The 15,713-nt window shown below is 34.5% G+C and overlaps 1 protein-coding gene across 2 annotated transcripts in view; it reads left to right on the forward strand.

Moving 5' to 3' along the window:
- ATG2B (autophagy related 2B) overlaps positions 1 to 15,713 on the forward strand; it is a 46,850-nt gene that overhangs the window by 14,006 nt on the left and 17,131 nt on the right. Inside the window, exons 8-25 of one of the 2 annotated variants that reach the window (XM_057398998.1) lie at positions 896 to 1,078; positions 1,748 to 1,902; positions 2,590 to 2,701; positions 2,859 to 3,120; positions 4,007 to 4,157; positions 4,661 to 4,753; positions 4,912 to 5,100; positions 6,458 to 6,731; positions 7,508 to 7,613; positions 8,679 to 8,871; positions 9,030 to 9,172; positions 10,304 to 10,461; positions 10,723 to 10,895; positions 11,171 to 11,321; positions 12,198 to 12,397; positions 13,258 to 13,338; positions 15,033 to 15,139; positions 15,420 to 15,512. In XM_057398998.1, coding sequence (XP_057254981.1) covers positions 896 to 1,078; positions 1,748 to 1,902; positions 2,590 to 2,701; positions 2,859 to 3,120; positions 4,007 to 4,157; positions 4,661 to 4,753; positions 4,912 to 5,100; positions 6,458 to 6,731; positions 7,508 to 7,613; positions 8,679 to 8,871; positions 9,030 to 9,172; positions 10,304 to 10,461; positions 10,723 to 10,895; positions 11,171 to 11,321; positions 12,198 to 12,397; positions 13,258 to 13,338; positions 15,033 to 15,139; positions 15,420 to 15,512 — 2,824 coding nt within the window. The remainder of the gene's footprint in view (positions 1 to 895; positions 1,079 to 1,747; positions 1,903 to 2,589; positions 2,702 to 2,858; positions 3,121 to 4,006; positions 4,158 to 4,660; positions 4,754 to 4,911; positions 5,101 to 6,457; positions 6,732 to 7,507; positions 7,614 to 8,678; positions 8,872 to 9,029; positions 9,173 to 10,303; positions 10,462 to 10,722; positions 10,896 to 11,170; positions 11,322 to 12,197; positions 12,398 to 13,257; positions 13,339 to 15,032; positions 15,140 to 15,419; positions 15,513 to 15,713) is intronic. The other variant, XM_057398999.1, reaches the window with a different exon arrangement.

Raw genomic sequence — 15,713 nt, forward strand, 5'->3', positions numbered from 1 at the left:
CAAAGTAGTTTTATAGCTCCTCTTGAGTAAGACTATGATCAGTTTATTGACTTGCAAACTGTACATGCAGGTAATGAAAATTCAGGTAAAAATAAGGCTTGACAAGTGGCTATATAATAGAACAAGAAATGGGGAAACAGTAAGTGGAGAAAATCAGGAGCTCAAACGGTTCTGTCTCACAAGTTTGGTTCCTTCTCTGTCCTATGCTTTAGTGAAAGGCAAAAAATATGTAGAACAGGTAGTAATTGTGTTCATTTGTCCACATTTGCAAAGTAATAGCAGTGTTTCAAATACTGCAGAAGCAGGACGTGGGTGTTTTGGTTTGTGTCAGATCCCTGTCCCCGGACTCTTCCCAATGTAACAACACTTTGATGAAAGTAGATAGTATATTTTTAAAAAGATTTGTCATGTCCTGGGTAAATGCTTAATACTCTTATAATGATACTGATATATTTTTTGTACTGGACTTCTTAATTCTTTTTGGATAACTGGAAAAGGGTCATGTATGTGTCATCTTCAAACTGATATTTTATTAATTCCTTAATAGCCATATCTTTCAGAGATTGTGCTGAGAAGGGAAATACTGTTGATATTATATGTGAATACATTTGCATATATGACCTTAAAACATTTTCTTCAGATTTGCAATTAATGAATGGTAGGGAGAGAGTAATCTCTTTTGGATAAGTCGAATCTTCAAAACAGCAGAATGCATGTATATCCAAATTTGACATACAAGAGATAAATATAGATATAGATATACATGCGCATATCTATACAGCAACAAGAGTTGGTTAATTTCAGGTTTTTTTTCTTTATTTTTCTTTGGGGTGCTGTTAAGGAAATTACAGTGGGCTTCTGTCCCTTTTTTTCTTTTATTTTTTTTTTATTTCAGAGAGCCTAAGCAGGATAGAATTATCAAGTAAAGATAGGAAGAACCGGCCAATGCAACAGGAAGATGAATATCGGATTCAGATGGAGTTGAAACGTTATTTAAGAAAAGAGTCTTTGTCAGCAGGGGCATCATCTGAGCAAAGCTTCTATGAGACAGAGAGTGCCAGAACGCCTTCCAGTCGTGGCAAGTATAAAAGATGATGTAGCAAAGCGAGTAGCCTGTTGTTAAGATTAAATAAATCAACTGTTTATCTTTTAATCTTAAGAATTTAAGTATCAAAAGATCTTTGATGTAGAATAACTGTACGCTTTAATTGTACTGTTGAATAAAAAATTAATACTTAGTTTAGGTATCAGGCTAGACTTGATTCAGTATTTCATTAAAACTGTTCAGTAATGTATATGTTGCTGTGTTAACACAGTAAATACACATGCCATGTAACATCATTTCAAATGCAAAATTGAGGAAATTAAATATAGAATAATAGTTCCATTGCCCTCAAATTTGTGCTTTTATAATAATTTTTTTTGTGATTGCTTTTAATGTGAAAATACAAACTGATTTGTCAACAGGCAAGTGGATGAATTTATAGAAATAATGCCAACTTGAATATTAAAATGGAATATTTAACTGGTTTAGTATTTATAAATTTTTAATTTTTTTTAAATAATCTCTGTCCATAGATACTCCTAGTTGAAGTGTCAAGAGAACTTGGAACTTCTGTAAATAATATATTTAGCTGCCTAATCTGTCTGGCAATTAGATTTCTGAACTTCTGAATACGTTTCTGTTAAAAGTAAAGTTTTTTTTTGTATTGGAAAATAACACTTTACTATCTGTGGTTCTTACTAGAAGAAGAAGTTTTCTTCTCAATGGCTGAAATGGACATGTCTCACAGCCTTTCCTCCCTTCCACCGCTTGGAGACCCTCCAACCATGGATCTAGACCTGTCTTTAACCAGTACATACACAACTACGCCAGCAGGTTCTCCACTGAGCACTACAGTGGTATAGTATTAACTACCTTTAAAATATTTTTCAAATGAGCACTTTTGTTTGCAACTGTTGCATAAATATTCTTTACAATATCAAGAACTATTGCAAAATTCTAGGACAGCTGAAAATGTTTAGTAATTCTGTTACGAGCGTCGTATTGGGAAATTTCTTACCTGTTTGGTTACCAGGAAATGGAACGTATTTGTCTTCAAATGCCTTCAAGCTTATATAGGTTGCTTTATGGTTTATTTTCTTTTTAATAACTGCATGTTTGCCATCTGGACTTTCTTTTAATATGGACAACACAGGCAATGACAATAAAAAGTACAAAATTGTTCTATAACATTATTTCTGAAACAACATAAAAACTATACTGTCAATATTGCCATCTTTCCCAGATCTGTTACAACTCTAATGTTTTGGTTAATGAAAGCGCTGGGGAACAGTTCTGCTTTTTACAGAGAAACAGGAGACTAAGAGAGAGAGCAGCTTCTGCTTTAAAAACATGTGGGTGTAGACAATAGTAGAATTAGAAAGTGTAGCCCAAAGTAAATATCTGTGTTACTTAGTAGAGCACTAGTATGTCATGTAATGTTTATACATGTATTTTCTTTGTGTTCCTTTAACTTATTATTTATGTTTGGTCTAAAGTTTAACATCTGCTTCTTGGATTTAACATCATATATATTTTTCTTTTAGCTTCAGCCAACTTGGGGTGATTTTCTTGATCGTAATAAACAAGAACTACAACCTCCAAGAGGTTCTTCGCTGACAGCCAACATGGTTCATCAGGCTTCCTTAAGAAGGACATGTAAGTAAAAATGTTGATTTTCATTCTCCTCCTTAGATAATTTTGGAAACGATTTGCTATGCAGCAACTTGGCAAAAAGAAGTGAAAAACAAAAGTAAGATGATTTTATAAATGTGTTATTGCTGAAAAATTATGTGAACTTAATTTTGTATTTCAGCTATTCCATCCAGATCTGTTTCTGTGGATGAATCCAGACCTGAGCTTCTTTTTAGACTGGCAGTTGGAACTTTCTCAGTGTCTGTACTTCATATTGACCCTTTACCCCCACCTGAAAGTTCACTGAATCTTAACCCATTGACACCAATGGCTCGGGATTTCTTTACCCGAATAGAAAAGATTGAGCCAGTTAAGTTTTCAGCAGAAGATTTTCTGTCCTTCCGAGAAGTATTTGCAGAAGCTTGTTCTCATGATCACCTTAGGTATAACTTTGCTTATTAATAAATATAATTAACAAAAATATATTTTAAGTAAATTTGAATAAAGTAAGTTTATTTACATAGAAATTGTATCACTTAATATTTGAATTGCATTTGAATACTTCGTTAATTTCAAAATAGCCTTGAATTTTGACATCTGTTGTCCAAGACTTCTTAAAATAAAAACCCAAATGCATTAAAATCAACCTATCCCTTTTCAACAATAGATGAATTAAACTAGGTGCAGTTTCTACCTCAGAAATACAGAGTCAAGAATCATTAAGTAAATTATTTCTTCAGAAATAGCTGTATTTTACAGGATCATATTTATTCGAATATAGGGTTTTCTGCTTGAAAGAGCTGAGGGGTTTACTTGAATCAAAGTAGTATATCAGTAGCAATAAAAAGTACGTGTAAGCAGTACCATAAAGTTAGTTATCAGTTTTTTTTCCAGTTTTTACCATCCCAGTGCAGGGTATGAAGTAAAATTTTAAGGCTGTATATAGTTTCTTCCCTTATGCATGTGATTTTGACTGTTGAGGCATTTGACTTTTTCAGTGTCTATATAAAGATGCTAGATTCCCAGCTTTATGTGACTTGCACCTTAGGTTAGATATCTAAAGTGTTCTTTACAAATATCTCTACACGATCATTGTTGAATGTGTAACATAAGTGAGTTCCATTGTCATTGTTGCTAAAGGTGTTAGAAAATTATATAAAATGTTACAATTAGCTGTTATATTTACAAATCTATTAGAATTTTTACTTATTTTTGAAAAAAGTCAGTTTTATTCTGAAAAGGATTGTAGCGATCGTTTACGTATTTCAGTCTTGACTTTTCATAATTGTTTTATGCTACTTTTCATAAAGCATAATTTTAATAATTCAGATTTATAGGTACTGGCATTAAAGTGTCCCATGAACAAAGACAAAGGACTGCCTCTCGAAGTTTTAGTACTGATTTATCCATTGGGAATATGGAATTCCTGGAATGCCTTTTTTCTACTGACTCTCATTCCATTCAGCCTCTCTATACAGAGGTATGTAAAAAATACAGGGCGTTCCATAGAAAAGAAATGTTAATTGTATAACTGATAATACTAGATTTTAAAATGATTGCAATTTTTAATTTTCCTTTTAATGTTATGGGTTTAAAATGTAACTTAATAGAGAAAAAATGTAACAAATAGAGAATCAAGTTTCTGTCATATCTGGCAGGAATAGTGTTAAGTAGCCAAAGTCCGCTAGTTTACTTCTCTTTTAAATATGCTCAGCGCAGTTTGGGTGTTAGAGTAGATGTTTTCCAAAAACCAACTGATGGAGTTGAGCAATGTGAGGGTTTCTTTTGGTGATGATTATTCTTCCAGCTATTTTAATGATCAGAGACATCCAGTACAGTGGCTGAACAAGTGGTTGGGCTGGGGCTCTGTTCACTGACTTGAATGTGGGTTGCTTACTGTCTGTTCTAGGTGAAACGTCATAGGTATCTTTTCCTGTGGCAACTCTTTTCTCCTTAAGTGTTTTTAACTCTCTTTTTCTGTAGCTGCTGATGTTTCATTCTGAAAAAGGAAATGATTCTCATGCTATGCCATGCCTTCAGCTTCATTATAAGCATTCAGATAATAGAGGACCTCAGGTAAGATGACACCAAGTTTCTGTATAACAGTCTTTGTCTAATTAATTTTAGCAGAAAGGTATCTTTCTTGTAAAACAGAGTCCTTAACTCCCAATTATTATAATTTATTTCACTGTATTGTTTTTAAGGATTTTAGTGCTTTTTCTGTTTTCTTTCAGGGTAGTCAAGGGAGACTCAGTTCTGTTCCACAGAAAGCAGAGTTACAAATAAAGTTAAGTCCAGTGTTTTGTGAGCTGGATATTAGTATTGTAGACAGATTAAATTCCTTGCTTCAACCACAGAAACTAACTACAGTGGAGATGATGGCATCTCACATGTATGCTTCTTACAACAAGCACATAAGCCTGGTAAGTTGAAAATGAAATTGATTAATAAACTTGCTGATTGTTTGCAGGAAGAAGGCCGGATGGCACTCTGCCTGAGGTTGCTAATTCTGATTGATGGGTGGTGGTTTTGTTTTGTTTGGTTTTAGTTTTTTATGGTTTGTGTGTGGTGGTGGTTGTCTGGTTGGGATTTTTTGTGGTTTTCCTTGGTTTTCGTTTTTTTTGGTGGTGTGGGGTATTTTTTGTTTGTTTGGTTTTGGGGGGGCTGAGCATGCAGGAGTTCCCTTCTGATACATAGCAGTAGCCATCTGATGTAAATAACTGATTTTGGATTCAGTGATTGCATGCTTGATAACAGACCTAAAAGCAATGGTAGCAGCTTCACGGACTGCATAAGTTCTCAGCTTCTTGCAGCAAGCAGAACTGGGCAAAAAAGAAGAGTCTTGAGTGATTGCTAATCCCTAATCCATCCCATCATGCAACAGTTTATATCAACAGTTGTTGACAATTCCATTTATATATTGAAATCTTTAGGTGTCGCAGTCAGCCCAGTTGCCTCTGCTGTGCCTTACCTGCTTTTGTAGTAGGTAGTAGAAAGGATGGGGAACATACGCATTGTGTTCTAGTGGCTGAGTACGAGCAGAAGTTGGAGCTTGTTAGTCTTGGTTCACGTTGTCAGTGGGATTTAAGTGTTAGTATATTTAGCACAATAACATTAAACTGAAGGGTTTTGTTTGGAATACATGAGGTAGGGTTAATGTAATTAACTGATTTTCTACACAGCTCAAATATCTTTGTGTAATTTTATTGTTGCTTTGATTGATTACGGAAAATTAGTATTCAAATCTTAAAGAATCCTCATTTAAGAAACTTGTAAAACTTCAATAATTTCTATCAATAAGGTTATGTTGTAAAAGTTAGATTTTTTTCAATGATGGTCAGCAGTAAGCTACACTCAGGGAGGTTTTGAATGACATGTCAGTGATGGGAGCTGAAAGCCGTGACTTAGTGAAAGGGGTAGATATGAGTGATAGTAGTTCCCTGGGTTCTCAACAATAACATCTGGAAAAGCAAGCAAAATAATCTGTGAGACATGGTATTCCTAACTGCAGTTGAGTATTGTTTTATTTCTCTCTAATTTAAGAGAGAAAGCTATTTTTTGAGATTGCTGATCTCTGCAAGTGCTTGATTTCTAAGTAGAATCTTAGCACCACCAATAATAGAATAACCTAAGAGTAATAATAATTGGTCCTGATATGTGTGCTTTATGTGATACGTGGAAAAAATATTTTTCATTTTTAGATACTGCATCATCAGAGCTTTTCCCGTAGTCACTTTTAGTGCAATATTGCTAATTAAATTTTTTCCCTTTGTTTTTTAGCATAAAGCATTTACTGAAGTTTTTCTGGATGATTCACATACTCCTGCAAACTGTAGAGTTTCAGTTCAAGTGACTGCCCCAGCATTAAATCTGTCTGTTCGCTTCCCAATACCTGACCTACGGTCAGATCAGGAAAGAGGACCATGGTTTAAGAAATCACTTCAGAAGGAGATTCTTCACCTTGAATATACAGATGTGGAATTTAAAACTGAGTTTGTTGGAGGGTCAACTCCAGAACAAGTTAAATTAGAGCTTACCTTTAAAGAGCTAACTGGTAAGAATGTTAACATTATATCAAATATTCTTTTTTGTTTTTCCAGATACTACATAGATGAGACAAAAGTCCTCTTGTGTGGATTAACACAGGAGTGTCTTTCCACCTGGATTTTGGAGCAGATACATTTGCTGCAGTTTAGTGTTGTGTACTAAATACCAGCACAAGGCAAAATAATACTAGAAAGGCTAACGTGTAAGGTGTAGTACTTGCATTCTAGTTTTTTAATATCTATCTAGTATTTCTGCTACTTTCTGTTATATTGTTGTACCACTTTGTTTCAATTTAGTATATCTCTGGGATCTATCATGATTTTAGAAGATTTGTAGAGGGTTATTACAGCTACTCAAATTAGGAATCTCATGTCTAGAAGAGAAGTGAAAGATGTCCTAAGTAACTGCTACTTAGAAAACTTTAATACTTTTATGCCTTTAATATCTTTCAAATTTGCAGCCTTCTCAGCTGATTTGTCATTCTGTGTACTTTTCAAGGCTGTGACATAATGTAGTGTTGCTATAAATGTAAATGCAGGTATCTGTGCATTGGAAGCATCTGGTTTTCTAACTGCTGCTGGTTAGAAGATAATCTGAAATAATTTTTGTTTCTAAAAATTGGTATTTCTTTTTTGGAGGAAAAGATGGCATTTACGTAAGTGCCATTATAATAGTATAGACAAAGTACCCAGTTGGACTCTTAACCTGAGGGGTGGGCAACCTAAAGCTAGCAATTGTCATTCCTGTGTTAATTTAAAAAAAAAAAAAATCTTTTCTGTTCAGGTTCATTCGAAGAAGATAATGCAGAAGCACCAATAAAATTTTTTCAAGTGTCTGGTGGCATAGATGGAGATATCACATCATCATCAGACAATTTTGACTGGCCTCGGTAAAATAATGTTATTTTCTGGTGTGGGTTATTTGGATTTTTATGAAGCACTCTTACTTTTCTAATTTTAATATAGACTGGCTGTGTAGTAAATGCTTTAAAATAATTTGCAAAGAAAGAACATGTAGCTATTGAACCCAGTTCTTTTTCTTTCTACATCTTTAAAAGTCTACATTTATGATAATCCAAGATTGTTTTCATGTATAGTGATTTCTGCATAGAATTGAGTAAATTTCAGTGAAAGTTAAATTTCTTGAAAGTTAAGAAACTTGAAACTTTCTCCTACCTTTTTTTTCCTGACACTTTACCTTTTCTGCTGCTTTTGCATTCAAGACAGAATCCTAAACAGACAAAAACTCAGTAGAATGTCACTTCAAATATTAATGTAACCTGATATACAGCTAATAATGACAGTAAGGATAATTAGATTGTGACTGAATTATTGAAGCTTAGATCACATGTTAGGCAATATAATCCTTCAGGAGTTAGTGAACAGAAGGACCTAACAGCTGTAGCATGTAATAAGATGTTTAAAGAGGCAATTTTAGGTTTGCAGCAAAATCTGCGACGTTTATTTTTTGCCACAAAATTTAGTAGCTTTATGACAATGTGTTTGGGCATTTTTCTGCATGGTTTTCTTTTGTAATGGTACAAATACATTTTTTACAACAGTATGTACATGTAATACACTGTGTCATGTAGCAGAGTGTTTATTAATAGCTGTTGATGGTCTTATGATACAAGCATTATTATGGGAGCGTGTTAGGCTTTTCAAAGGTCATGTAATGGTCACCTGGTGGAGTTGAGAAAAGCAGACACTAACCTCAACCTGATGGCTCTTTTTCCGCATCTCTCTGTGCCTGTAATTTTGATGTTTTTCTTAATGGTATCAATTTGTCTAATAAATTACATATTGTCTAACAAAAAAATCCCTGGTCTTTGAGCTATCTAGTCTATGTGTATTTAGTGGCTAGCTAGTAGAGCTGGGGTACATGTGACAGTGCATCAATATAAAAATTCCAGGCATCTCTAATGGCTTATTCTGCATAACTTCTTCAATGTCAGGATTGTATTGAAAATAAACCCTCTGGCTGTGCACTCTATTCTGGAAAGGATAGCAGCTGAGGAGGAAGAAGGTGATAATAACTTTCAAGAGGAAGAAGAAGGAGGGTCTCATTCTTTGAAGGATGTCTGTGATATTAGAAGACCAGAGCCTTCTCCTTTTTCTTCTCGTAGGGTCATGTTTGAAAATGAAGAGGTACTACAAAATTTTGTTACTGCTTTTATGCTTATGGTAGACAAAATTAATATTCTTATTACTTTATGCAAATCTTCTGGCTTCCAGTTTTGGTTTGTTGGTTTGTTCTTGGTTTGTTGTGTTTTTTTAACTTGAGCATTTTCTTTTTTTTCTTTCAGATGGTGATGCCAGGAGATGTAGTTGAAATGACTGAGTTTCAGGATAAAACAATTAGCAATTCTCATTATGTACTGGAACTCATGTTACCAAACATTCATTTAACATTACCAAACAAAAGCTTTTATGAAAAACTGTACAATAGGCAAGTATAATTGTTTTGCTTGGTTATCATGACCTGTACTTTTAGATATGTATTCATTGTTGATAAAAGCAACTGAATGAGCAGCTGTAGCAGGAATTCCCTTGTATAGTTTTCTAAGAACATTAAAGGCTATATAAATCTTCTTCCAAGTTAACGTCAGAGACACCACTGACATACCTGATCAGTGTCATAGCAGCCATCTGCTAAAAAGTGTTCAGCAGATTTTATGAGCAAAGGGTAAAGTTAAATAGTCATTAGCTTTCAGTGACTACTTTGTTCAGATCTCTGTTCTCAAAGTTTCAGTTTGCTCTAATCTTTCTGACGTCTCATTTATAAATCACTGTAATTTATTTTTTTTAAAAGTTTCATTCATTTTTATTCTTTCCTTTTTATTTAGTGATTTTCCATCTAAAAATTTAGAGTTCACAAGGCAAGCAGTGGAAAAACCCCTAACGACCCAGTTTGTAAGCCTTATAAAGGCTTATGAAAATGTAGAGAAAGTGGACACAACTTAGAGATTGGCATTCATCGTTTATTTCTTCTAGTTTTCCGTCTGAAAATAAAGAAATGCAGCTAGATTAAATCAACTGAAAATATGTATTATGCTGGTCATTAGGTACACAGGGAGGTGCTTATCAATTTTAGCTTCTGGTAGGCATTACTTTACTTCCAAAGCATTTTTTCACTTCCAGAGTGTCAAAGCTGAACCTTTCATTAAATATTCTCTTGGTGTACTCATACACTGAATGTCACGTATGTCTGTAACCCTGACAGACACAAAGTCACTTGGAAGTAAAAGAACTATTTCCTGCAACTTGGTTGAAAATTGATGTGATAAAATAGGGTTTTGTCACCCTTCCTTCAACCTAGTGAGCTAATTCACACCTACTTATAGTGGCTTTTGTATCACTGTCAAATGGTAGACTTTGATACCTGCATAATGTAAGTACAGCAAAAAAAAGCTACTTTTTAGCTTTTACTGATTAATACATTATTCTTTCTTGTGCTCTTGAGCATTTTTTCCTTGTTTATAAAATCTGAAGTCTGCAAAGGAAATATTGCTTGACTATCCTTGTATTAAGTGGGAATGTAGTTATATATTTTGTATAATGATAATGTATTTCTTCCTAGGATCAGCAATGATTTATTGTTGTGGGAACCCACAGCTCCATCTCCTGTAGAAACATTTGAAAACCTTTCTTATGGTGTTGGACTATCTGTGGCCAGCCAGCTCATCAACACTTTCAGTAAAGACAGCTTTAGTCAATTTAAATCTGCAGTTCATTATGGTAATACACTTAATAAATCATGTAGAACTATAGTGATTCAAAAGCATAATTGTCTGAAGTGATGAAGCTGACAGTGGAAAGAATTTGTAAACTTAGAAGAAAGGATTTACTTAAACCAAGAAGAAAAAAACTATAAGATTACTGTATAATCAAGTAAAATAAGTGTGAAAATGAATCGTATTACTGATGGAAAATCAATGAGTTATTGGCATAATATGTGTACTAGCTAGAGAGTTAGATGTTTTTCGTTTTATCTGTTAGATGATGAGAGTGGATCTGAGGAAGAAACACTACAGTATTATTCCACTGTTGATCCAAGCTATCGTTCACGCAGAAGGAAAAAGCTTGACTCTCAGAATAAGAGCTCACAAAGCTTTCTGTCTATTCTGCTAAATGTGACACATGGATTAGTATCAATATTCACAGATGTAAAGGTGAGACACTGGAGCTGAAAAATCTGGTCTGTTCTGATCATGTCATATGTACTATTTTTGGAAGGAACAAGTGCTTATAACAGTAATTCTGTATTCTTCATTTTTTTGTACTATAGACAATAATGCAATAAAATATTTTAGCAATTGTGTTTGCTTTACATAAACTAAAATGCAAGTGGGAAAATATGTATTGGTAGCAGGTGTTTTTAGTTTAGACTGCCTAATTGCAGCAAAGTCAGCAAGCAGTTGTTTTATCATTTCTATTTTTCCTTCAGCAGGATGATCGAAGTACACTGGAAGGAAAATATGGTGAATTCTGGTTGGAGTTCAACAGTGGTTCACTTTTCAGTGTGACTAAATATGAAGGCTTTGAGGACAGACACTATGTTTGTCTCCATTCTAGCAGCCTCAATTTATATCATCAAGGTAGGGGTGGGATTGAGGTGGCTTTGGGACTAGATTTGTGATAAGATGAGCTTCAAGTTTTTTAGGGGAAATGCTGTCTTTGCTTTCTTCCTTTTTTTTCCTCTCTCTGATAGTGTATCATTTGGCACAATAAATCTAGTTCATGACTAATGCTCCTAAATGGTGCAGTAATACAACTTCATGATAACTGTATTTACTTGGTTACAGTTTAGCACAAATTCTCCTTGGCAGCTGTTGGTCTTTAAAGGTAGTGTGGTTCTCCCACACGTTAGCTGTGCAGTCTGTTCCTTATTACGAAGGGTGTTATGAACATGTTACTGGTTATTCAGTTTTAGAAAGGTACAGGTTAGCAGTGGCTACTGTATGTTTCCTGAGTACCTACTTGTAGTTAGCAGGTGAATAATTTTAAAGTTCACTGTGTAGTTTATATGGCTGGCAACCCACATGTAGTTAAACCTTAAGATTTCCTCCTCAAATGTCTCTGAATCAGTGGTAGTCAAGTTAAAGTATTTCTCAGTGTAAGGCTTAATTACCGTGTGTCTAAAGGTTAACCTGGCACCATAAAATGAGGAGAGACATATTCCTATCTCTCCATGTGATCTGTAAGAGATTTCTATCCTTTATTTCAACTTTGCTATTTTTTTTGGCAAATAAAAAAAGCCCTATAGTCACATTGAATATTTTAGCTAAAACCAGGGTTTTAAATATTATATGACTTGTAACCTCCTCTTCACATTTTTTGTTTGTCACTGTGCATGACTAACTTTGATAACTAAAATAATTTTAAAGGTATTAAGCATAAAGAGGATTTTCCTTACCTTTTCATCAGTAACAGCTTTGAAGCACAAGGTAACTCATCCTAAAATTTCTTTGCAGGTATGGTAGATGGGGTTATCCCCTCCTCTGAAGTACGACTGCCCAGCACAATACGTCCCCATTGGTTAGAACCTACTATTTGTTTTTCTGAAGAAGATGGACTTAGTAGGACTACTTCAGATGGTGTAGGAGTGGAATGTCCAAGTATGCTGACTGTTGCAGTCAAAATACAGTCAGATAAAATAGAGAGCAATACAAAGGTTTGTGTTTTTAAATTTGTGCTTTTGTAAATTGAGTTATCTCAGTTTATATGAAAAAACCTAGATGTGGGTTTACAAGGTTTAGAGATGAAGGAACCGTATAATTCTGAGCCATTCATTCTCAAACTATAATTTTTTGTTAGAATCTTTTGGGTGGATTGTAAAATTTAAGTATCAGCATAATTTATTGGTTCTTCCAATGCTTCACTTTGCTGCTCACACTTTATTTTTTTTCCTAAATGCATTTCTTGGCCCGTTGAGCTTTCTTTTGGTTTTCTTTTGGCTGAGTTTTAATCTGGGGCAATAGCAAATGTAAAGAGTTTAAAAGCCTTCTGCTCAGCTTACTAGCAGTCTCAACTAATAGGCAACCTTTGCTTACTGATTTTGGAGTGGCACTCGTAAATGAGTAGTATGTTTGGCTTTGACAGTAGCATTCATTAGCATGGCTAAATGATGACAGACAGGTTTGCAGAGCAATCTAGAGAAGGAATCTGCAGACCAGCATAGTGTCGTGGGGACTCAATTGACTTGGATTTGAACAGCATAAGAAAGAACTACATTGAGTTGATACTCCTGGTAATTCCTGGTGAATCCCAGAATGAATGAAGAGGGATCCTTCCTTCCTGTCACCACCACAAAATTGTCATTTCTAAACGATCCTGTTGCAAAAGTAACACACTGTATTAGTCAGGGTTTTGGTATAATGAAGCAGCTTTTTTGAGTATTTAATCCTGTCCCAGTCCTTTCTTCTTTTCTAAACACCTGGAGATTGTGAGGGCAATAGGATGACTGTGTTTCATAATCTAGATGTCAGTTACATGTATTTAATGTAAACTAACTCCTGCAACTTTCTTGTGCAGGAATTTCTAGTTGCTGTTGGACTAAGAGGAGCCACCCTTCAGCACAGAGTACTGCCTTCAGGTTTAAGCTGGCATGAACAGGTCAGGTTGCTACAGTTCTTGACTATATCTTTGGTTTCAGTCTCACTGCTTTAACAGATGCTTTAAGTGTCAAACTAAACCTTGATGGAAAATCTTTGTGTTAGGCTATGTGTTTTATCTTACTCTGCTCTTAAAAATGTTATTCTTTCTTGTCTCTCTTTGAGACCATTTAGCAGTCTAGTCTTGCTCTTGAATTCTTACTTGTATATTCATTTGCTACAGTTCCTCCCATCATCTGAAATCTCTGCACTCAACACGTCAGGAAAGTTCTGGGATTTTTTTGAGGTCTTTTTTGTTGTTTGTTGTTTTTTTGTTTGGGGTTTTGTTTGTGTGTGGTTTTCTATGTTTTGGGTTTGATTTGATTTGTTTGGGCTTTTTTGTTCTTTTTTTTTTTTCTTTCTTAAATTCGGATAGAAAATCTCAGTAGTCCAGTGTTACCCAAGCACTTGTGAAAAAACATTCTCAAAACAAATAAACATGTTACTTGCAGCACTGAAAGCATTTCTATATTTTTCCCTTCTGCTCCCCTAATTCCTCAGGTCCTGTTTCTCCCTTGTCTGTCTCTTGTTTTACATTGTTTGAATAGTAGTAATGGAGAAGAAGACTTTGGGGAAGTAGTGAGCAGCAGTTTACACAAATGATTGTAATGCAGACCTCTGAATTAGAGTTGTTGTACTGATACATGTGGGTGTGAAAGTATAGCATAGCAGACATAAGGGAGCCAATAGTACAATAGCAGTATAGTTTCATGTGCTTACATCATACTGGATTACAAATAGTGAACCCCGTCATTCAAGCCTATCCTGTTTATCCTCCTCTATGTATGGTATGCATTTTTATTGTACAACTACATGGAGCTGAACTTAGTGCTTTGGGCTGTTCTGTGTCACCACTTTCTTCTCAACTTGGTATTTGTATGTGTTCATGTTGCCTGCTTTATACAGTGTTGCTTATTTTCTCTGTGAATTATTGCTCAGTTTACGTTACGTGAAATGCACTTGGGAATCTGTTTTGGAGAGGGAGGGGGAAAAATTGGCCAAAGAGAGAGATAGAGGAAATGATTAAAAGGCTAGCAGTGTCAATATGCCCCAGGCTTGAAATTTAGTGTAACAGATTTGAGAGAGAACTGTGACAGATCTTAAAAAAGGAGTATAGGGGTTTATTTTATGTAGTAATACATGACAAATAAACGTGTACAATGCATGTGTACATATTTCTGATTCTGAGCATATTTCCCATCCCCCCAAAGAAAAAGAAAGATAACTTGAAAATTACTTTAATGATGTAAAGTATTACAAGAAAAATTGGCTTTTCAGATAAACACAAAAAACTAAATACACTGTAATAACTTCAAATAAAGCTGATTAAAGACTGTATTTGGGCAATGCTTTAAAAATGGCTTGTGAAGCATTATACAAGGAGCCACTTAGGCATCTGTGGATTGGTCTTTTCCAAACCTTTGAGGCTGTAGTTTGGATTTTGTGTATTTCACCATGTTTACATTCCATGTTTTTCTGTATTCAGATACTGGACAAGCACCTTCAAATATCTGATATTACTCACCCCTTTTTCCTTCTACTAATCAAACATTTTATTGTCATACCCATTGCAGATGTTTTTTTTTTTTTTTTAGTGTATAATCATTTAGTAATTTAACAGATACTGAAGTATTATTATGTTTTGTAATTTTTTAGATTTTGTATTTTTTGAATATTTCTGATGAGCCTGTTCTGGGATATAATCCTCCAGCTACAATTACAACTTTTCATGTACATCTTTGGAGTTGTGCTCTTGATTACAGGTAAATAAAATGCAAGTGTATGTCAGTGACACTGCAGCTATTTATTCCTAAAGAATAAATATATACACAACATTCAAGTTTGCATATTGTGAGTAATATGTATTTAGGGTTGTTTGGAAAAAGTCCTTCAGAGAACGTAGAATTACTTAAACTGTAAGCAATTTAAAGTAGGATAAGCATTTGCATAGGCCTGGGAAGATCTAGTTAGGTAGCCTATAAGGCTTTGATTGAACTTCTGAGTACAGAGTATTCATTTTTCTGTTTTGCTCTTTGTTGTTAGGCCCTTGTTTTTGCCAGTCAGATCTCTTCTTACTGTTGAAACTTTCAGCATTTCCAGCAGTGTTGCAGTGGATAAATCCTCTTCTACTCTCAGGTATAATTTAAATGATTGTGAAACATGGAAGTTCCTGTAAAACTTGTAATGCCTGTAATGTTTTTTTTTAACCCAGGAAACATTCGTGTTGTGTAAACGGTCACACTAGTTTGCATCTTTTGCAATATATTGTAGGTAATACTTCTGGTTTATTAGGTTAATTTTTTTTTCTTTTTCCTAAGTTGAATTGCTTTCTTTAAG

The sequence above is a fragment of the Pezoporus wallicus genome, unplaced genomic scaffold (genome assembly GCF_028554395.1).
Source record: "Pezoporus wallicus isolate ANWC-B61680 ecotype Strahan unplaced genomic scaffold, APGP_CSIRO_Pwel_v1 contig_8218, whole genome shotgun sequence".
Lineage (NCBI taxonomy): Eukaryota > Metazoa > Chordata > Aves > Psittaciformes > Psittacidae > Pezoporus > Pezoporus wallicus.